At 43.2% G+C, this 24,322-nt stretch overlaps 1 protein-coding gene across 9 annotated transcripts in view; it reads right to left on the reverse strand.

Annotated features, from left to right (window-relative positions):
• Positions 1–24,322, reverse strand: part of TBXAS1 (thromboxane A synthase 1) — a 190,326-nt gene that overhangs the window by 121,403 nt on the left and 44,601 nt on the right. For all 9 annotated transcript variants that reach the window (XR_004432958.1, XR_004432957.1, XM_033193245.1 and 6 more), the window contains exon 3: positions 21,221–21,273. Coding sequence is in view for 7 of the 9 variants with exons in the window: in XM_033193245.1 (XP_033049136.1) it covers positions 21,221–21,273 (53 nt within the window). In the remaining 2 variants the exon portion in view is untranslated. The remainder of the gene's footprint in view (positions 1–21,220; positions 21,274–24,322) is intronic.

The following is a 24,322-nucleotide window of genomic DNA, read 5'->3' on the forward strand; positions in this document are numbered from 1 at the left end:
TACCACCAGGAGCCAAGAGCCAATCCTGATCACACTGACTGAAACCCTCCACGACCTCTCACTCCCATGACTTTGCACATGCTGTTCCCCCTGCCTTGCCTGGAACAGCTCCCCTTTTCTTGCCTGGTTGACTCCTAGTGGTTGTCTAGTAATTGTAATTTTTTTCCTGACTGTCTTTCTGCTGTTTGTAAGCGGTGGAAATGCATCTTGTCTTCTTATCTTTGATGTTTAGTGTTCATTATGTTGTTAAGCATGCAGTGGGAATTCCATGATGTCAACGCAGTGTGCTGTATTCCAGCTCCAACTTCTAACGCCAGCTGGCTTCGGGCCCTGTCTCTCTTGCCTGGACCACTGAGGAGCTCCCAGTGAAGCTCTCTGTCTCCAAACCAACCCTCCCGCCAAGGTCAGTGGCCTTCGTAAAACAGAAGCTGACTGTGTCGTTCTATTCCCTATAAACCTCTAGTGGTTCTCCATCATTTGAAGCAAGTTTAAGCTTCTTCACTTGTAACCAGCCAGGGGCTCTTCAGGAGCTCCTGACTTCTCTCCTTGCCCCATTCTTCTTATACCTGCATTTCCAAACGTTCTCAGTTCACGGTGCCCTTAGTGACTCAGTAATTTCTTCATAGCGCTCCCCAGGCCAAAAGAAGAACCCCACAGTCTCATTTCTAAGTAGATAAGTTCAAACAACTTTATAAGTATACATGTGCTAGCAAGTTAGTGGACATTTGAAGAAATAATACACATAAATTGAAAGCAGTTCCTACAGTGCCTGACAGATGTTGCTGTATTTGTCACGAATATTCGAAATACCATAGCCCAGGAAGCCCCTGTAAGTTCACTGTGGCACCCCGGGGTGTTTCAGCACACAGTTTGGGAACCACAGTCTTTCACTCTTGTTGTGAACAAGTTATTTATGGTTCCCCAGATGTGCAGTATTACCCCTGCTCTGTCTCTTTGCACGTATTTACCCTCTAAAGTGCCAGTTGCCCTCTTGTTAGTTTGGAAAACTTCAGACAGTCGGGTCACCTGTCCCCTCTTTGTGGAGGCTTCGTGGACCCTTTGCTCCTTACAGTTTCTGTGGCACCTGGTCGTTTCCTCTACTGACCTGCGTCACCCTCTGTTTATTGATAAGCTCCTGATCGCTCTGCAAGTTCTCTGAGGACAAAGCCCATCTTATCTGTCCGTGCATCCCCGAGAAGCTAGCAGAGCGCCTCATTCTTAAGAGCAAGTGGAAGGACGGTTTTAAGCTGCCTTTCCAGGACTGGGAAATCATTTTATCCTCTTGGCTTCCCTATTACTCCTCCTGGCAGAAGGAGATTTCAACTCTGAAGCCAGACTTGAAACCTCAGAATCCTTTTTTCTCTTTATCCACATTTATCTTACTTCCAAAATTCACCCAGCCCCTGGTCATTTTCTAAAACTTGGGGCCTGCTCTATTTCACTCCCACCACCCTGGAGAGGTGGCCCCTGCAGAGGTGCCCTGTTGGCTCCGTCAGCCATGGGCCTGCCTTTGTGGCTGGCCGCAGCCAGTCTTAGGTCTAGCGGGGCAGAGAGTCCTCCGTGGGGAAGCTGAGCATACAGAACCCTCAGATCACCTCCCACTTCAACCTGGTGATTCCGCCAAAAACTTCATTTGAGCTAGAGTTCCCATGATGTGATGACATCAAGACGTGTTGTCCAGATCCCCCTTCTGGGAAGGACTTGCTGTCCAGCAGCCGAGACTGTGGTCAGCAGAGTGCCTCCAGCTGTTAGCTCCTTCAGGGCCAGCCTCAGCTGCGGAGATCCATGTCACTGGGGTCACCCCCTTCCTGGGAAAACCCACATCCCGTAGCTGGGCTGAGTAGGAACACAGAAAGTTGGCATTTTGTCCTATTGGGGGATGACTGACAGCTTTCTCCTCCTTCCCTTCGCAGGCATGGATTGCTAGTGAACATCTCGCACCTCAGACCCCATCTCTAGAAACTGACCTGCAAGACATAGCTTTAAACAGCTCACAGACCATTAGCAAGGATAATAAAAGGATAACAAACATGTCTTCAGCCCGGCAACGAAGGCTTTCCAGTGTGTGAAGGTGACTGGCCAATCCACCTGTGTCCCCCTCTCCAGCCACAACTTCCATTCCCCCAACCATTCCCACCTCAAGGGCTTTTCTCTGACTGTTTTTGCTGAGTGGAACATTCTTCCCCTCACCTCCCCCTTATTCATTCTTCAAGACCTAGTTCCTCCTAGAAGCCTCTCTGCCTTCGCTGGTCCATGATTCTACCCAGAATCCTGTTTCCTGTTCTTTCTGGGTTTCCTGTTCTCTTGTAGAAGTCAGCCTCTTTACTACCTGGCATTCTTGAGCAACTTGGCCCACATCTGGGTTTTTCTCCTAAATTAGATGTCAGCTTTCTTTGGGAAAAGAGACAAGAATGACACATTTTCTGGGGGGGACGGGTAGTCTCTCCAACCGCCATGAGCTCCATGCTGTACACGTAGCAAAGACTGAAATATTTGTTGTGTGGACAACATCTGGAGCAGCGCCAGCAGTGAGCACTTCAAGACATGGGGAAGCCGTCCCTTCTGTCTTTGTGCCATTGGGAGACATAGACATAGACCCCAAAGAGTGTGGGAAAGGTCAAAAGGAAGAAGAGGGACATATCTCCTAGAAAGAATGGAGAACTGATGGTAGAAAGAACATTGCATTTCGAATTACAGCAAGGCGAATTTGGACCAATTCCTTGCTCTACTTCTCAAGAGTGGTGCTGGGGCAGCTATTCTCCATCCTTTCTGGAAAAAGGCAGGAAGATAGCCTCTCCCCTGGCCCTCAGCTTCTTCATCTATAAGATAAAGTGGTCCTTCTCATCCTGGTGAGTTATGACTCTGTCAAGCTACAATAAAGCTTTCTCCAAAACAGAGCTATGGCTAAAGGAGAGAATTGGGCAGCAAGGGGGAAAAATATCTGAAAGAAACCTATAATGATAAACTTCCCTACTCTATTGAATATACCCGCCCATCTAATTTATTCAGTTAATAAAACTTATTCCCCAGAGGGGGCAGGCAGAGGTAAGCTACAAACCAATCTGCCCATGTGAGCATGGGTATATATGTGTATCTCATAACAATAAAAAAAGAGTAATTAAGAGATGTATTGAAGTGTGCAGAAATCCTGAAGGACACTGAAGATTACAATTCAAGTTACTGTCCTTGGTGCAAATGTAATTCAATGGGGAACAGATAAATAAAAATAAAGAGAAAACAAATTCAGAACAGATGTTAGGCGAGCAATTTTTTTCACAGTAAGAATCATAAACATGAAGAACAGCCTATAAGGCAAAATCGTTGATGCAAACAGCATCAAGCTACTAAATAAATAGTTCGATGGCCCTGCAGGGACAAAGGAACATTAAAATAGTCATTTGGCTGTCCCTGAATATTTTTGCCCACACGTTATGCCCAGGCATGTATATTTGGGGGTACTGAAGGGAGCTGTGCGTGTGTGTGTCTGTTCCATAGAATACGTGCAGGACATATATTTGTGAGAGTACACGGCAAAATCACCTCTCCCCAAATGATGTGTGAGCTTACAACAGGAATACAGGGGCTGGGAAAAAGCTAATGCCACTCCTGCAAAGACAGTGAGGCCAGGGGAGGAACCCCAGAGCCATGGGAACAATGTGCTGTCCAGGGCTAGGTATAAAAAGTCCGGATGTGCAACTCTGAAAAAAGGGAAAATTTAGTGGCAGAAGAATTTCAGACACAGTAGGAGAGAAACCAGAGGCAGGGAAAAAATAATAAAGCACTGATCACAAGACTTTAGAGATGGAGGGAAGCTTCAAGATGATCATTCTAGCCCAACCCCCTCATTTCATAGCTAGGAAAATGAGGCCCAAAGAGGGGAGAGGACTGGATGATGTGTGCTGTCTCCCCTTACCCAGGCAGAGGATTCCCTGGAGACATGAGGGGGAGAGGACCCACGTGCAGGACTCAAGAAGTTCACTCCGAGCTGGCGAGGTATGGGGCTCCTGAATTTGGCAGTCACCCCAAGATGCAGGCTGGCTGCAAGAACACCTCTGAACCTGAGGCTCAAGGAGCAGAGGAATTCCAGTTGGAATCCCTGATACTTGGACGGTCTGCCCTGGGAGAGCTCTGAGAGCTCCTTTGAGTCTTATGTCAGACCTGTGAGATAGGCAGGTGCTCAAGTTTGTTTTTTTTGTTTGTTTGTTTTTTGTTGTTGTTTTTTGAGACTGCGTCTCATTCTGTCGCCCAGGCTGGAGTGCAGTGGCATAATCTCAGCTCACTGTGACCTCCACCTCCCAGGTTCAAGCGATTCTCCTGCCTCAGCCTCCTGAGTAGCTGGAATTACAGGTGCATGCCACCACACCCGGCTAATTTTTGTATTTTTTAGTAGAGACGGAGTTTCGCCATGTTGGTCAGGCTGGTCTCAAACTCCTGACCTCATGATCCACCCGCTTTGGCCTCCCAAAGTGCTGGGATTACAACCGTGAGTCACTGAGCCCGACCTCAAATATTTTTTAAAGGGAAGAAAATGATAAATGACTCGTTCATTCCAGTCCCATCAATAGGGATAGCTGAGCTAAGACCAGAACACAGATCTGGCTCCTAATCCAGTGCTCTTTCTGGTACGGTCAGCTGACCCTAAGAATGAGGTTATGGGAGGTATCAGCTATTCAGGAGTAGGATATGAGGCAGTAGCCCAATAAGAATCCAATTAATGACTTGGGTGAGTGGAGCCCAGCTAGTGTTTCAGGAGAACTTGTCCCTTATCTTCTCTGTTTATCTTTTGGATCCCAAGGTGGCCTTACACAGTGTCATTGAATTTTGTATTTTGATGGGCTAACTACTGAATTGATAGAGCATAAAAGTCACTGATGGGGAAAAAGTATAAACTCCCCTTATCCAACCCTCTATTTTAATATGAGACTCTTCCCCTAATTCCTTTTATTTGTCTCCAATAAAATAACATTATTATCAAAATTAGCCACATAACAAGACCTGCCTGTTTGAAGTTTCCTTGGAGATAAATCTGACATGAAAGACATGTACTTAGAGATGATTCTTCTGTTCACGCAACAGATACTTACTGAGCATCTATTATGTGTCAGGCACCATTCTAGGCACTGGGAATAGCAGCATGAACAAGACAGCAAGTCCCTATCCTCATGGAGTTTGCATTATATCAGGAAAGCAGGTCAGTCAACAAATAATTATGTTACGTATTGTTAGGGCAAACATCCTAAGGCAGGACTGTTTGGAATGTTGAAGAAATAGCAAGAAGAGGCAGTGGAATGGAAACAGCTTTGGATTAATAAAAAAAACCTGTGCAACCCTGCTCACACCTCTTCCTAGCCACATGCCCCTCTCATTCTACTCACTCACGTTTCTGTATGATTGAGGATAATGCACCTAGCCTGGCCAAACTCTCAGGGATGTTATTGGGATGGCCATAGGAGATACTATATTGGAGGGACATGATCCACACTGAGTGCTGGAAAATGCTTTCAGATTATTAGCAATGAATATGTAAATGGCCTTAGGGAACAAAGATATATATATATGGTACAATCATAGGGCAAGATGGATAGCCCATAGAGTTTTCCCACAGGTCCGTAAAGGTCCCATAAAAGGACACCCACTGCAGGGTTGCTTGCTGAGGGCCACTGGGTATCTCCTCCTGGGACAGTGGACAGGTGAAGCAGGTACAGGCATCTGTGGAGTGTCAGGCAGCCAGGAGAAGCAGCAGACTCAATGGGAACTCTGTGCTAGACCTTGAAAGCACAGTGCTAAATGAAAAAACTAAGGAATAGAATGAAATCTATGACAGTACTATTGGCGTAAGCTAAAGATAATACCCACAAAATGATAATGCACAGTTTGCAAGAACATGTGAAAAAAAAACACATTAAACACAATCGGAATGGTTGACTATTGGAGATGGGAAAGGGAGTGAGAGAACATTGGGGATAAAAGGGAATAAATAAACAAGCAACACAGGCAGCAGTGCGTTCCCAGGCTCTCCATAGCACTGCAGGATAAAAACATCCCCCAAAACATCAACTCAGAATGGAGGTAATTAGTAATTACTGGTTGTAATGTTGATAATTCACAATGGTGAAGTAAACTATTTCTATTAATGGTTGTCTTTTATGGGGAATTCTTTAGGAGTAAAATGCTGGCATTTATTAGATCAGTGTTTTCTCTCAAAGCCTATTCTCCATATCCTAGTCCCAAGAGATACTCTGGGCGGAACAGGGGGGAAATGTTCTGTGGTCAAATAAACACTGCATCCTAAATTTCTCACTTGGAGATTGTCGAAGGACATTGTTGCATGAAAGGTTCAGAGTCATTCTACACTGAAGAGACCTCTGTTCCTTTTGCTGTTCCGCATGTAACAATTTTTACTGTCAGTGGAAACGATGGTCTCAAGGACACACTGTGGGAAACACCCCATTCGATTGTTAGAGGATGGGAGGCGGAGATTCCAGATTCCAGGCATACCCTGGAGCTCCCATTCCTCTCTCCTCCCTAAGGCAGCTTCCTGATCCTCTGAGTGCTTCATTCCTAAGTCACCTTGGACCCAATGTCTCCTTAGCAGCTCTGCCACGGTCTGAATGTTTGTATCCATCCCCCTGACAAATTCATATGTTGAAATCTTAAACCCCCAGATGACAGGATTAGAAGGCGGGGTCTTTGTGGGGGCAAATGGGTCATGAGGGCAGAGCCCTCTTGAATAGGATTAGCGCTCTTATAAAGGAGGCCCCAGGGAGCTCTTTCACTTCTTCCACCATGGGAAGGTGCAGTGAGAAGGCGCCATCTGTGAACCAGAACGTGGACCTTACCAGACAATGAATCCATCAATTCCTTGATCTTGGACTTCCCAGTCCCCAGGACTATGAGAAATAAATTTCTGTTGTTCATAAGCCACCCAGTCTATGGCACTTTGTTATAACAGCTTGAACACATGAGGATGAGGACAAGCTCCAACGGATTAAGAAAAAGATAAAACTATCTTTGTCTTTGCCCCGTTCAACCTCCTAATTATGGTGGAATCACCATATTGTCTCCAGGATTTGAAGTCAGCATCAGTGATTAATGTTGACTCATCTCTTATTTGTTACAATCAATGACTTGCTATGTTTTTCCTACAGGACATTTTCTTTTCTTTTCTTTTTTCTTTCTTTCTTTCTTTCTTTTTTTTTAAAGACAGGATTATAGTGACATCATCTCAGCTCACTGCAGCCTCTGCCTCCCCGGTTCAAGTGATCCTCCTATCTCAGCCTCCAAAGTACCTGGGACGACAGGTGCACACGCCACTATACCCAGCCAATTTTTGTATTTTTTGTGGAGATGTGGTTTCACTGTATCGCCCAGGCTGTCTCAAACTCCTGGGCTCAAGCAGTCTTCCCACCTCGGCCTCCCAATGTGCTAGAATTCCAGGCATGAGTCACCACACCTGGCTGCTACAGGACATTTTCTCTATAAAATTCTCCTTCTTTTCCTTCCATTTCTGATAATCTAAATCACTCTTATCACTCTCACCTGTGCTATTGGAATGTCTTTTGGTTTTTAAAAAAAATTAATTCCATCCTCCCCCTGCACCCCTTCTCCACTCTGTACTTGCACAACTTTCGTCAAATGACCCACCTCCTTAGCACCAGTCCTGAGGTCTATCTCATCTGCCACTGCCAAGGTTGTCCTCTCTACTTGTGCCCCAAACATCACATTTTCCTAGCACACATTTGGCTTCTACTCTTCTTCTTTCTATCTCAGCCAAAACCTCTGAACTTTCTCCCATGCTTATGTGCCTGAATACACTCTTCTCCACAGACCACCTGCCATCTGTCCGTTTTTGGATAGGTATAGTGTGAGCTGACCTTTCCCAACGAGCACACACTCAGTGCAGAGACTGTGGGGTACAAGAGGGTAAATCAACATGTTATGAATAGTCATGAAGCTGGAATGTATGCCCTGTGAAACAGTGGAAAGACTGTAGGAAAAAACCCAGAGAAAGAAAATTGAGAAGCCACCAATTGCAAGAGCAGAATTTTGACAAATTACTCAAGGTAGGAAGCCCAGAGATTGAAGGGTCAGTTCCAGGAAGAGAAGGAACAGTGTAGACCCAGGGAACAAGGAAGCAGAAGTCAGTAAGAGCTTCGGATACAGAAGACAAAATTTATGTGAGACACAAAGGCCACGGTGAGCTGGTGGGAAAGAGGAAACTTGGAGGGGGCTGAAGGCAGAACCGAAAGGCAGGCACATAAATTGTAAAGTGTTTGGCAGCCAGGAGTGAGATAAGAGGAGAAGGAGCTCCGGGTGGGGACTACTGGGAATTTATTAAAGCAAACTGAATTTATCATGCAGTGCAAGCATTTGTTGATAATGGGGTGGTTTGGTTAAAAATGCACCCACTGGCCTAGCCAAAAGGAAGTTACAGGAAAAGTCACTGAGGTCATCCATTCCAATTAGAAATGTGTGGTTCACCTTGACCAGTTGGGATCCAGGGCACAAGGGGAAGTGTAAATTTCACCTGAGTTCACTCTCAAGGTTTGAAAACAAGAAGTAATGGCCACATAATCATGGTGAAAAGGGGACAAAAAAGCATTGCTATGAAATGTACTCCAGAGGTGAAATGGTATATGGTCACTATGGAAAACAGTATGATGGTCTTCAAAAAGCTAAAAATAGATTTACTCTGTGATCTGGCAATTCCACCTCTGCATATATACCCAAAAGAACTAAAAACAGGGTCTCAAAGAGGTATTTGCACATCCATATTCAAGTAACATTATTCACAGTAGCTCCGCCATCTACAAACAAATAAATAAACAAAAGGCAGAATATGCTTACAATGGAATATTACTTAGCCTTAAAAAGGCAGTAGTTCTCCCATGTGCTACAACATGATCAGCCTTGAGGAAATTATGTTAAGTGAAATAAACCAGTTACAAAAGGAAAAATACCACGTGATTCCATTTTACTGAGGTACTTAGAGTAGTCAAATTCGTAGAGACACAAGGTAAAACGGTGGTTGTCAGGGCCTGGGGGAGGAGGGAATGGAGAGTTAATGCTTAATGAGGACAAAGTTTCAGCTTTGCAAGATGAAGAAGATTCTGGATGTGAATGATAATGATAGCTGCACAACAATGTGAAGGTACTTAATGTAACTGACCTATACAATGACAAATAGGATAGCATATTTTATGTTATGTGTATTTTAACACAATAAAAATAATGTCCTCCAACCAAAAGTCCTTCATGTTATTCTCAATACCTAGATCTAACCGAGAAGTGGGAGACCATCAGTTCTGAAACCGTGGGTCACAGTGTTCCTCCTGCCGGCCAGGTTGTAGAGGCATGAAAACCCATCCCATCTACTCATATGAAACCTTTCTCCTGTGGGTGTTAGCTGTGGGTTCTCGGGCCCTGAAGCCCTGGTATTCATGAACAGGTATGGATTTTGAGCCAGGCAGAACTCAGGATGCTAAGTATCCATTCCAGATTGGACATAAAGCATCCTTATGGGCTCCTATGCAGAGGAGGATAAAGAGCTGAGGCTTCTTGCTCATGGGATGCTCCAAAGAACTGAAACTCTAGCAGAGAAGTCTAAGCCTTTGGTGGAAGCAGCTAACAATCTTTAGGCTGGAGTCTTTGGGAAGAACCTGGTGGCCATGTCAATCATCAGTCACAAGCTGTGGTCTGGCAGTGAGATGAAGAAGAGAACTTGAAGAGTTAACAAGCAATCTTCAAAGGCAAATGGAAGAGTGATTCAACAGTTGCCTCTTTGTGGTGGATATGCACCAGGCATTACATTAGCCATGGAAAAGATGGAGGCAGTACAAGCCAGGGAATACCTGGGATTTCCTTCCTGAAGCAGCCCTGTTGTGAAGTGCAGTAGTTTTGATTTAATCCTGGATGCCCACATCTCCAGTAGGCCAAGTGGTATCAAGAGGTGCTGGTGGGTGTTTTAACACAGAAGACCACAATCACTGCATCGAACTAACATACTATGACAAGCCATTCACCAGCCATAGATTCTGGGCAAAGGTTAATAGATTCCTTTTTAAGATGAGGCCAAAAAAAAAAAAAAAAAATCATCTGCAAAGAGTGGTTAATGTGGGGAGCCTGGAGAACATGTCAGAGAGTCAGACCTTTATAAATAGGCCAATAAACTGACAGCCTTACTCAGGGTGGAAAAACTTCATAGTGTGGGTTGCAAAATTCTTGCAGCTTGAGGGTGAGATGGAAAGAAGTTGTTAGGAGCACGGTCTTGAGATGCGAAGAATAATCAAAGAACTTATTTTCGTAGTTAAGTTTATATTATCTGCCCTAGGCAAGCAGGCATCATAAAACTTGGCGGGGCCTTGCTAAGGAATTACTTTGTGTGCTATAGAAATGTTACACATAAGACTGATCAGGAGTAATTGGAATGCATAGTAAACAACCCAAACTTTAAAAGATTTAAAGATCCTGGCCGGGCGCGGTGGCTCAAGCCTGTAATCCCAGCACTTTGGGAGGCCGAGACGGGCGGATCACGAGGTCAGGAGATCGAGACCATCCTGGCGAACACTGTGAAACCCCGTCTCTACTAAAAAATACAAAAAACTAGCCGGGCGAGGTGGCGGGCGTCTGTAGTCCCAGCTACTCGGGAGGCTGAGGCAGGAGAATGGCGTGAACCCGGGAGGCGGAGCTTGCAGTGAGCTGAGATCCGGCCACTGCACTCCAGCCCCGGCGACAGAGCAAGACTCCGTCTCAAAAAAAAAAAAAAAAAAAAAAAAAAAAAAAAAAAGATTTAAAGATCCTAAGGAAGAAAGAAGAATATGTTCCAGTTCAATGGCAAACGTCAAGCATTCAAAATTTAGTAGAATTCCAAACATGTATGTGGTGGTGTATGACTTTTTTGCTTGAAAGTTCACACTAGTATCTGGAGTTAATTTGGTTTTAGACATTTAAATTCCTTTACCTTTTGCCCTATGTGAGTAGCAAGATTTAGAACTAGTTTTTAATCAAGCAAGGATTTCTAAGAACTTGTTTGGAAAAAGTTTCTCTGCTCACAAAATAGTGATGGAAGAGGAACTTTAAGCTCTAGGTGAATTGGGAACTCACTGCTTTTTCTAATTTAGTAATAATTTCTTTTAAATTATGAAATCAAATATGGCTTGTCATTCTTCTTTTTAGATAGAATAGGAATGCTATTTGCATTCTCAATCAGAGTGAAGAGTCCTAAAAATTGGGTAAATGTGTGCACTTTTTGAGACTGTCTGTGCAAAGTTCTTGACAAAAGATATATGCATAAAGCCATGTGCTTTCTGGACCTACTTCCAGATGGGAGAATGTCTTGACAAATGTCACAGTGATTCATGACTATTTCACATCCTCTATTATGCATTTTGGGTTGAACAACTTGGATTTGTTGCAGGTACACTTCAATTAAATATGGAATTTATTATTTGAAGATATTAGCTTGAAATAGAGCTTTTATGCGACTTTAATTGAGACATTCTATTGATTGGGAACACATCTGTGCAGAGCTGTCACTTAGAGAATAAAGAAGGTACTGAAGCTCTATTTGATAGTTACTGATGAGGAATGAGTTAGTTCCCTTCCACCTTGAACGTGATACACAGTTCTCCATAGTAGATTTTGGATGTGAATATCAAGGAATGCAAAATTAAAAATCTGTGGCTGACGCTCCAGCCGCTGCAGTCCTCTCTCCTTTTCAGCCAGGTGCTCTGTCCCTCACCTGCAGACCCAGCCCTGGCCCCAGAAGCAGGAACAACCTCCAGCCGCATATCATGAGACTGGATGCCTCCCCGGCATGGATCTGTTCCAACCACAATGGACCTTTCCTCCCTGACTGATATCGGAGATTAGGTCTGGCTTCTGAGTCCTGGGCCTCACATGATGCTGTGAGTCTTAGAACTGAATGTCAATCCCTGATTCGTCCCCAGACCCCTCCCCACTGAGACCCTGCTGTACTACCTCAACTCCTTTCTCAGGGCTGGGGGCTTCTCAGTTTCCTGAACCACCCACCAGTGGGGCCCTGGTGTCCACTGACAGCCGCCTCAAAGCTGCTTTACTGTATGCCTGACTACTGTCCAGCTGACACCTTCCCGGTGCAAAGCTCTCTCCTGGACTGTCCACTGTGGCCAGTGTTTGCTAGAATGAGGAGCACCGTCTTAGTCTTTAAATGCTGCCCTTCACCCACAGCAGGAAGTAGCAGGAAGCTGCTCTCTCGGTACCCACAGCCTGGTCAGTTTTCCATAGCTAGCTTACGCTGGCAAATGGGATTATTTCCAGTTTCCAGACCATTCCTTCCTGCTGCTCCAACTCCCTGGGAATAAGCAATCAGCTGGCCACACCTACCTGGGAGAAGATATCCACATCAATTACTTAGATATTTACACCCAATGCAAAAATCTTACAGACAGATGTCTTAAATGGTCAATTAATATATTTGTGTTAGCTTCTTAGCATGATTCTGAGTTAAGGCTTGGAAATAATTTCAATAATAGTTGAACTTGTGATTTTAAAGAATAAGAAGGTGCTATAGGGTGGGAAGTGCCCAGCCTGGGCCCACAGTCAGGTGCGGGAGCCTGGTCTCTGCAGGAGGAGTGCTTCCGCTGGAATTCGGCTTCAGCGGCGAACAGTGGGCTTGTAGTGATTTTGTCAGAGGTTTGTCAGAATCTTAAACAACAAAGAGGCAAACACAAGGGCCTCTAGCAATTTTCTGATGCACCCTGATAGGGACTGTGTCATTGGCTTGTTGTCATCCAGTTTACGACTGGAAAGGACTTCAGATATCATCTGGCCCTTTGCTTCTCAGATTGCTGATTTTGACTCACTAGTGGTCATGAAATCAATTTAATGGGCTGTGACCAGCTTGTAAATGTTTTGTTTTTTACGGATAGAATACAATACAATAGAATAGATCAAAGTGGTTCTTATACTGTGAATAAGGTATTCTTCTGTAAAACTTTTACTTCAAGTGTATGTATGTGTATCAGATAACAATGTGGTTAATATATTATTTACTGAGGTTCATGATTAAACAGTGTCAAAGTCACCGACTTAGTCCAAATCCCACCTTTTACATCTAAGAGAGCTAAAGCTGGAGAGGGGAAGTGATTGGCCTAAATCCATTAAGGTAACAAGCAGTAGAGAGAAAGAAAGTTGAAGCTGGGATTTTGACCGCAGATTTCTATTGTAAGCTATCATACCCTGTTGGATGTTTCTACCCAAAGAAGAGGGAATTAATACAGGTTCTTGATCTTTGTGAGAGTCACAAAGACTTGGACAGCAGTAGTCATTAAAATATGCAACAACCATCACACACATGCTGTTATAGAAAGAGGATGGAGGGCCTGGCTAACACGGTGAAATCCCGTCTCCTCTAAAAACACAAAAAATTATCCGGGCGTGATGGTGGGCACCTGTAGTGCCAGCTACTCTGGAGACTGAGGCGGAGCTTGCAGTGAGCCAAGATCACGCCACTGCACTCCAGCCTGGGCAACACAGCGAGATTCCGTTAAAAAAAAAAAAAAAGAGGATGGGGGAAATGAACTGGTATAAAATAAATGGGCTGAAACAAGAAGTCAGAAGTCCAGAAAATTGGATAAACTTCAGAAGGGCCTTTGAATCAAGACTAGGAAAGAAGGTGGTCTTAAATCATAAGAAAGCATGGAAGTTTTGTAGTAATACACTATTTGGTACAACGAGATCATGCTGGTAGCAGGTGAAGAATCTATGAATGGTTCATTCAAGAAAAGTGGGACTCAAATCAAATTCCTACATCTTTTTGGTCTAAGCCACTTATCTTTGGACAACTGTTCCTTTGATAATTCCACCTATTGGTCAGAGTGCTTGGCTTGGTGATAGCTGTCCTGTGGACAACTTTCCTCCCATTCTCCAAGGCCTCCTAAAACATCAGCACACTAAGTCGGGGCATTCACTTTTAGAGAATAATGGCCCCCTAAAATGCAATATTGCAGTTTAGTGAATTCCAGTCATTTAAAAAATGTGCTCTTACAGGCTTAGTGTTCATGATTAAGCTATTTTGACCAGTGAGAATATTGATATTTCACTCACTGAATGATGCTCAATAATTATGACCCGCACACCATCATGATGGTCTCACATGAATTTTGCTTTCAGATTCACATTATTGGGAACTGTGATGCACAACTTTGCTTTCCATGCTTTCATGAAAGCCAGCTTTCACCAAGCTAGGGGACCCAAATATTGCCCACAGTTTGGCCTCATGGCCAGAGATGTTAGGATAATTCAGGACTTCTGTGCTTAATGCCACTGTTTCAAGGCTATTGTGTTTTCTCAATGATCATAGTATATTTTCATTTTCATCAATTCCTCTCAGAATTGAGCCACATTTTTGGGTCAAACATTTAGTAAATGAGCCTCATACTGAGGCTTGCACTTTATATCAGCTGAAAAACCTAAAGTTTGACTCCTTAGCATCAGTGTCTGGGATGCTCTTATGCAATGGTGGCTTAATTTCCACCATTGTTCAACATCTACGATTCTACTGAGCTCAGTCCAGTTTAAAAACAAGTGCCATCTCTAGGTGTCAGCTGCCCAATTTGAGTCTAAATACTTGTCTTTTTTTGGACAAATCAGCAATAGTTTCCACCCTACCCTGTCCTCAACCATGTTTTCAAGCCCAGTGAATTCAGATGTCTCATAATTTCTAAGTCAAAGATCAAGCACATCCAACAGGTGAGTCTTTCAGAGCCCTTCTACTCCTGTGGTTCTTGATCCATAGTGGTAGGCCAGGAAACCTCCCACAGTGGATGACATAGCCATCTGCCAGTATTAAAGTAAACCATCTCTATGCTGTTCTTCAACCTCATCTAAATAGTACATAAACATGATGGTTAAGCGCAATTACATGAAAAGTGTTCACACCTTAGTCACTTCCGGAACACAAACTCTCCTAATGGATGGCACCATGGAAGCTGAGCTTTAAAAAGTATTGAAACGACCTTGTTATTTTGATTGCTGATGCCACATGCTTTTCCTTATGTATCCCAAAGTTCTCAACTTCCTCACTGCCTGGTAACAAGGTGCTATTAGTTCATGCATGCTAGCTAATTACATTTAAAAAATGGTGCTAAAAACCTCCAACTTGGAGGCATATGAGACACCTCCCCCTCCTGTGGTGTGAACTTTGAAGCTAAGTGTCAGGCCCTTTATACCAAAGGCTTATTTATTTGCTAAATTGATTTTTTTTTTTTCAGTATGGGACCTAAGGTTCCTTGGGAGACAGATTGCTTCAGGCTTTGATATTACAAAGATGTTCTTAGAACACCCTACCACAGCTAGGTACAAGAAGCTACAAGCGTGACATCCAAATGAGGATATTCAGTGCAGCCCTGGCTTGTGATTAAGCAGTACAACAGAACAGAGAAGTCAGAAATACACCTAGGAATTAATAAACGAGAAAAGTGACATTCCAAATCAATTGGAAAAGGATGAATTTTCAGATGGAACTCTATCCTCTGGGGGGAGAAAAGGGTGAGTCCCTAACTCCATCTTCCAAACAAATTCCTGATATGTCAAACATTCTATGTTTTAAAAATACAATTTAAAAAACTAGAAAAATGGAAGTTTATGAAAAAATATCCTTGGTGGAGAAAACCTTTCTGAGTAAGATACAAAATGTAGACACTGCTAAAATCAATGAAAGTCAACAACACAGAAACAAATGTTTTCTGACTGGAAGAAATATATAATAAGCAAAGTCAAAGACAATGATAAAGAGGAGAAAATATTTAAGGCATATTAAAGGCTACTTTCTTTAATATGCAAAGAGCTTCTACAAATAAAGTGGGAAAAGATCAATAACCCAACAGAGAAGTGGCAAAGGATCCCTCACAAAACAAAATACACTGCATTTTAAACATAGGAAAAGATACTCAAACTTGCTCATAATTAGAGAAATGCACCTTGAAATTGCAGCAATATACCATCAAATGGTACAGATTTAAAATTGTGACCACACATTTTAGTGACAAGTATGGAAGGAACATATGCATATTTATGGGAGTCTAAACTGATATAATCCCTAGAGAGAACAATTTGGTCATATTTATCAAAATTAAAAACATAGACCATCTTTGACCTAATAATTCCATTTCTAGGAATTTATCTTGCATGCTAACCCCAGACATCTATGATGTGTATATGAAAATCTTCACCGCAATGGTGTTTGTAAAAGTAAGAGATGGTTATCAACTGAGAATTTGTTTTAAAACTTAGGATACATTCATACAAGGAAATCCTTACAAATACTACATAATTTAACAGGAATGAATGAAGCAAAATGGGACAATTTCCTAAATACCATTAATGAACAAAGCAAGGTAAGGAACAGCATGTATTATATATGATCCATTTGACTATAAAGAAATGTTTAACAGAGGTTGCCTCTGTGAAGGATCAGCTATGCCCTAGGGTGGGAGCAAGTGTACTTTTTTCTTACATTCATTTGTGCTTTATGAATTCTGAACAAAGTTCATGCTTACCTACTACCTACAATGTGATGCTCCGATGGGAGTATATGAGGTTATGCAACAAGGCCGGCATCATGAAGGGATCCAGGAACGCAGGTGCCACTTACCAAAATGGAGCGGCATAGGTGATGGATGCCAGGAAGTGTGAAAGTCAAGTTCAACAAGAGGGAGCCAAGATCAAAACTAAAGTGATGTGGGGGGAAGAAGAAATGGGGATGAGGCTAAGTAAAAGTAGAACAATAGAGCGAGCATTTAAAAGACAATCAAATAGGCTGGATATGTTGACTCACGCCTGTAATTCCAACATTTTGGGAGGCTGAGGCAGGTGGATCACTTGAGGTCGGGAGTTTGAGACCAGCCTGGCCAACATGGTGAAGCCCTGTCTCTACCAAAAATACAAAAATTTGCTGGGCATGGTGGCACATGCCTATAATCCCAGCAACTTCATGGGCTGAGGCACCAGAGAATCACTTGAACCTGGCAGGGGGAGGTTGCCATGAGCTGAGATCGTGCCACTGCACTCCAGCCTGCATGACAGAGCAAGATTCTGCCTCAAAAAATCAAAACAAAAAAAAAAAACAACACACACACACACACAACAATGAAATAAAGGGAAAACGAGCTTTGAATGGGGGCCTTTAGGAGTTGCTAATGATCTAAACTTAGGGTGCTGTGTAAGTATTTATTCTTACTTAACTATAAGTAATTAATAAAGGCTTATCATCTACTGGGTTACAAAGTCCAGCTACAAATTGAAGGGGATAGAATCTCTGTCCAAACAGGATATATTGAATATATATCAATATATGTTTATATTCAATATTGATATATATTGCACATAAACCATATTCAATCTCCAATGTATGACAATAAGGTTGGTTCTGTTCTTACAGAGTTTGGGAAGGAATATAAATCCAACTTGGGGCTCATTCTCAGCCTGAAGGAGATAACAAGTAATCATTAATCAATGAAGGTTATCAAAAGCAATAAAGCCTTGCCTTCTTTGTGTTATGTGGCCAGGCTGCTGTGCAATTCAGGAGAGTTTTTTTATCAGGTACCCCCACGACTCATAGCTGTACAGGTATCCACGCCAGTCCTCCTGCTTTACATTCAAGTTCAGAGAAGGCAGAGACACCATGTGTAGTTTTATTTACACAGAACCTGGCAAAGCAGGCTACATAAGTAGACACTTGGTGAAGATATTTTGTTCTTGATGATGGTGGTGGTGATGGTGGTGGTGGCGGCAGTGTTGGTGGTAACGATAAGCATCGATGTTATCTGCTCATCTTGATGGAAACCTTCTCCAGCCCTATTGTCCCCATGGCAGGGAGCGGGGGAGGGGATAGAGTAAGGAGTCAGTTTCCAGTTTTGAGCCTCAGACTCTGAGTTGCTAGGGTGACAACCAGATAATAAGTATACATTGTCATCATATTTGGCTTTCCAGTCTAGAGCAGTGAGATTTGCCCTGCCCATTTTTCTCCCAACATTCAGTGCCAAGCTGTCATCTAAAGGCCCTATGCATCTCTACATGACATCAACAGTGTAGTGTGGCATTTCACTTGTCAAATGATGAATCAATCTATTATTTCAGTTTTTAAGAGGATCAAACTGGGATTGATTATATTTCCTAGTAATAAAAGTAGCCTAAAAACTAATGTAATTTAAATTAAATTGTTCTCTGCAAGAAGGGTCTTTGTTGTTCATTGAGCATAGTCCATTCCCAATCAGTGAAACTATGTTGATAAAATTTAAGCAGTAAGAAAATAATATTTAGAGTTAGGAAAGACATTCGACTTAGACTGGTTCAACCCTTTCATTTTTACACCGCCACCATATTGCCTCTAAATCTGGGAGTAGACACATTTAAAAAGAAGTCAGCGTTTTATGGCTCATCTTTTTTTTCCAAAGGAGGAAAGTTGATAGCTTTATAGGAATAAATTATGCCATCACCTTTCTTTTTTCCTTTAAACTAGAAGTGGGAACAAAGGATGGAGATGATACTGCAATTTTGATCTCTATAACCTCATTTGAAATCATTCCCTATGATTTAGGTTTTCTTGAAATGAAAAGGATAAATTGTGTTAACTTAGTTAAAGTTGGAGGAAAAAGTTGATTGGATATCCTGTTGTCAAGGAAACCAGTTCGCTCCACCTCTCTCTCCTCTCTCTCTCTGTCCTTCTCTCTCTCTCTTTCTCTCTGTCTCTCTCTCCTTTTCTCTCTTTCTCTCTCCCTGTCATTTTTTCTTTCTCTCCTTCTCTCTCTTTTTCTCTCCTTCTCTCTCTCTCTCTCTCTCACACACACACACACACACACACACACACAAACACAACTGGTTCATACAGTGCCCTTTAAACTCTTCATCTGGCATTTAACAATTATTTTTAAATACCCAAAGGCTCTACTTTGGATATCTGTACAAGAAGCACTCAAGAAAAGTGGTTCCTAGAATTCAGACTCGATCAGGACTTTTTCTGATTCTGGTGAAGGCACCGTCATTCTGAGTCAGTGCTGTGTCTCAGAAGCACATGAGACAGTCTCCAAGTCATTGCCAAGTCAGCTGCAGAATGAGACTGTTGGAAAGAAAGAGCTGGAATGAGAAGCTTTAAAAAGCAATAGGCCGGGCGTGGTGGCTCACACTGTAATCCCAGCACTTTGGGAGGCCAAGATGGGCGGGTCACTTGAGGTCAGGAGTTTGAGACTAACCTGGCTAACATGGCGAAACCCCGTCTCTAGTAAAAATACAAAAATTAGCCAGGCATGGTGGCAGGCGCCTGTAATCCCAGCTGTCCGGGAGGCTGAGGCAGGAGCATCGCTTGAGCTCAGGAGGCAGAGGTTGCAGTGAGCCAAGATCGCACCACTGCACTCCAGCCTGAGCGACAGAGCAAGACTCCATCTCAAAAACAAACAAATAACAACAACAACAAAAAAACCAAACAACAACAACAAAACAAAAAAGCAATAGAACCACACAACGGTAAGAGAAAGGTAGACAGTTTACTCTCTTCAGCCTTTATCGAGCACCTATCACACTGAAAGCAAGAAGCTATGCACTAAAAAGTAAAAATTAAAAAGGAAGTGAAGGCCAAGTTGAAAGAGATCTTAGGGAGTGCAGTAGGGCTGCTTGTTATTTAAAGACATACCTTGCCTCCCCACTCATCCTTCTGAGGAGTACACCTCCCTGCTCCATGAGTGTCAGACTGGGCCAGATGTCTTGCTTTGGCTTCAAAGTGGCCACAGTGCCCTCCTACCCACATCTTGGGTTTAGCCATGTGACTTGGTTTGACTAATAGGATATAAGCTGAAATGATGCAGCAGAAATGTATAATGTTCTTGCACCATCAGGCTTCCTCTCTTGAGTCTTTGCCTTTACCATGAGAACTTGCCAGCCGAGCTTACACTTCCAAGGAGGATGAGAGACATGCAGAGCCTTGATGCCCTACATGAGACCTCCCCAGCAGATACACCCAGAAGTCCAGCAGAGCCAACCAGCCAAGTGCAGCTTAGGCCAGCCAACTCCAGCTGACCCTTAGACGCATGATAAATCATAAATTGTTGCTTATGTCACTGAGTTTTGGGGTAGTCTATTATGCAGCAATGACTAATACAGAGAGCATCTTAACATCTTAATTTGTTACTTTTTCAGGGCCACATAGCAAACCAAAAAGTAGGTAGAAGAACTTGACCAAAACTATGGGCCTCCTAGGTGGGGCCATTTCCCTAAAGAGGACAAGCCAATCCCTTTCAAACACAGGTATCAGGAGAACAGACATCACGAATCCTATGGAGACAGGACCCCCAAATCACTGGAGCCCATTGGAATGTACATCAGCAACATAGGAGAACTTTAATGCACCTACAAAAGTGATCGCTGACCCAGAGGTCTAGGAAAAGCTGCAAAAAAATCGCTTAGTGGCTGAAGAGAAGCTGTGTGAAAACCGACTGAAATGATTAGGACTTCAGTGTGGGAAGACACATGTTGAGAATCAATGCAATTCAAGCCTGTTAAATCTTGAATAGAGTAAGTGGTCTGAATGTGTGTTTGCTCACCAGAATCTGGAATTTTAGAAATAAAGGAGCATAAAAAGGAGAAATTCAGGGAAAATAAAGAGAAAGGCTATATTACTTTACACGGCCAAGAACTAGGGTGACCATATGCCCCAGCATATCCGGGATAGTCTTAGTTGACACAGTCATCCTGGGGTAGTTATTAATAGCACTTCCTTTCACTTTCAAAAGGGAACTGGACTAGGTGATAAATTACACGGTCATGTTGCTGGCAGCACACTTTCCCCATGGGCTGAAGGACCCGAGTCTGAGTAAGGTTCAGATATGCTCATGGGATACGACCTGCTGCGCACTTTCAAGGCAAGTTGGACAGTTTGTGCTCCGAGACAAGGGGGCCACCACATCCCGTGGCAACAACCCTCAGCACAGCAGGGGGAGATGATGTTGTGCCCGGCCCAGCAAGGCTGCAAAGCCTGGAAAGTGGTATTCTTTCAGGCCAGCACAGTTCCCCCATGGGCAACCCCAGGGTCTTCCCTAGAAGCCTTGTCTGTACTGCAGGACACCCTCTTTGGGCCGTTTGGAAAATAGAAACATATACAAATTCCTAATCTTGACATGTCTTCCATATCAGTTCAACATGTGAAAATCAAAATATCATACATAATAGAAACGTTGAGTTTCCTTCTTACCCACACAGAGGTCCATACAGCTTTCTGAGCTCCATTTGGCTTTCCCAAAAACCCTAAAGGAAACACAGCGCTATAGTAAGAATAAGATTAAGCAAAATTCCAACTATTCAAACTTATTCAGAAAAAAATCTGGAACAGCAAGAACACAATTACGGAAACAATAAAAAAGAATGGAAGTTACATTGCTTTCAAGTACTTTGAAATATTGTAATAAACAAACGGCTTTAAAAAATGGCCATGTAAAAGTCTTGGACAGGAGAGATCACCAGTTCTTAAACTACTTATGTATACTTGCTGCTAAAATATTCAAAAAGTTTGCTTTCTCAACTATAACATTGCCCTCTGAAATTTGATTTAGCATTATCATATGGCCCTTTTTACTGCCACTATATGTAACTTCTACTGAGTCTATCAAAATTGTCACAAATTCTGAATTATCATGATTCATTCAAGTTAAACTGTAATTAAATTCAACATGTTTGAGATATATAAGACAAAATGCTAGACACTTTTTTTTTTTTTTTTTTTTGGAGACAGTTTTGCTCTGCCACCCAGGCTGGCGTGCAGTGGTGTGATCTCGGCTCACTGCAACCTCCACCTCCCAGGTTCAAGCGATTCTCCTGCCTCAGCCTCTTGAGTAGCTGGGATTACAGGCATGTACCACCACACCCAGCTAATTTTTGTACTTTTAGTAGAGACAGGATTTCACCATGTTGGCCAGGCTGGTCTGGAACTCCCGACCTCAGGTCATCTGCCTGCCTCGGCCTCCCAAAGTGCCGGGATTACAGGTGTGAGCCACCGTGCCTGGCTAGACACATTTTATAATGGGAAAGAAGTGTAGCTGGGTTGAAGGAGGGGTGGAAAATGCTAGATCCACTGTGTGGTGGGAATGGACTAGACCTGAAAATACTCATGAATTGGGGTGGGGGTGGGGGGTGGCAAATGGTAGATTTGTGTTGTGAGAATGGAGTATGCAGCGGATACATAAGGGGTGGAATGAAGGTGGAAAGTTGGGGGTTAGAAGTGTGGATGTCCTGCATGGAAACACATGCCTTTCTCACTAAATCTACTGAATTCTGCAGTGTAAGCTTGCCATACATCAAGGAAAGCATATATGAATATAAAAATAGTCACTGAAATTACTATGTTCTAGAAAGAACTTGGCAGGGCTTGTAGCTGTGAGGATGGCGGGCTGCAAAGGAGCATATGTGGAGGCTCTCCAGAGGCGGGAGCACAGCGTTCTCCTCACATCGACAGCTACGCTGTTTTCCTCAGAATGTTAATACCAAATTAATTACTCCACGGAATACAACTGATCGTTTCCCCCCAGAAATGTGTGAAATGCATTTTCTTTAGCTTTCTGATCTGGTTTGTTGTTCTATCTTGACACTTTAAAATTTCTTCACACTTGTTTCAAGGGGCTAACAGGAAGCCTCACTGAGATTGTTGTTTGTGAGCTTAAAAGTTGTGAACTGCCCACCCCAGAGAGAGAGATGAGAGGAGAAAGTGTTTAAAAACACTAGAAAGACAGAAACAACATGACAAATCATGGAAAAGGTGATGGACACAGAAAGGAATGGAAAAGAAATAATTGAGAAGGTGGGGGCAGAAAAGGACAGAAAGAGCTGCTTTCTTTTCTATCTAGTGCCAAGGACCAGCCTTTCCGGAGGTAGGGATGGGGGAAATTCTAGAGATGTTGAAGAGATATTATCAGAATTGTCCCAAATTTAGTCTTCCTGCCTTTGTTTGGCTTGGTGGTTCTTCCCATGCAGGGTCTTCTGGCTCCTGGTGTTGGGTCTGGAGTCAGTGTCCCCGTGACTTATCTGAATAAGCCATCACATGAGAAAACCGAATGTGAGAAAAAATAACTGTAGACCATAAAGTCCTGACCTATATCTACAAATGTCTGCTGGCCATTTCCACTGGCATGTCACTCTGGCAAAAACTTATCTTCTCCCTGAACCACTCCCCCGCCCAACGTTTTATTTCTGTCAACCCATGGCCATTCTCCCCGTTCCCCTGGCTCAAAGCTTAGACTTATGTTTGACTCACTTTGCCTTGAATTCTCTACACGAATTTGTCACAAGAGTTCTTCATTTTGCTTCCAATTATCCATCTCTTCTCACTCTCATCACAGCCTAGACCGAGCCATCGTGGCTTCATCCCTGGGATTCAGCACATTTGGGTTCTACAGCACTAACCTATATTCTTCTTCCCTGCAGAGTGTTGTCCATTTCAAAGTCCCTCTCCTTCTCAAAAATGTTAACACACAAATAGTTCTTCACTTGCCTTCCTATCCTGTAAGCATCTAGTCCCCCTTTCTCTCACCCAACTACATTGCCCAGTGCACCCTAACATTTGGCCTCTAGTCAGTCCAGGCTGCTGGTCAACCTGAGCCGTCATTCTTATGTTGGTGCACTCACATATATGGTGCCACCCACCTGGCGAGTGTATCCTCGTCTCTATGTCCACAGCCCCTGAAGGACCTCCTTCTTCAGGAAGTTCCCTAGGATGATTGTAGCCCTGACAGATCACCCTCTCCTCTGACAGAAGACCACAGCTACCGTCTATACTACCCTATCTAGTGCTAGGATGTATCTCATCTGGTGTTGCATGCCATCATTTGACGGTGCACTTGAGGCCACAAGTAATCTCTTCTTCTACACTCTAGGGTCTGTATATTTAGACACGCAATTACATAGCATTTGGGGGAAATGGGTAAGTGAATGGATGACAGGACTCAATACATATTGATAGTGATAAGAGATAGATTCTTGCCATCACATAACAATTCATATTAGTAGAGGAGGGATCATGGCATCACAGAATACCTTTACCACTCAAGGTGTGGGGACCTGGACAAGACCAACGTTTCATGCAGAAAGCCTGTCCCGGGCTCAGCATATTTTATATTTTATTTTATTTTATTTTTTGAGATGGATTTTCGCTCTTGTTGCCTAGGCTAAAGTACAATGGGGCAATCTTGGCTCATTGCAACCTCCACCTCCCGGGTTCAAGTGATTCTCCTGCCTCAGCCTCCCAAGTAGCTGGGATTACAGGCATGTGCCACCAGGCCCAGCTGATTTTTCGTATTTAGTACAG

Source organism: Trachypithecus francoisi, unplaced genomic scaffold (genome assembly GCF_009764315.1).
Source record: "Trachypithecus francoisi isolate TF-2019V2 unplaced genomic scaffold, Tfra_2.0 Lachesis_group4, whole genome shotgun sequence".
Classification (NCBI taxonomy): Eukaryota; Metazoa; Chordata; class Mammalia; order Primates; family Cercopithecidae; genus Trachypithecus; species Trachypithecus francoisi.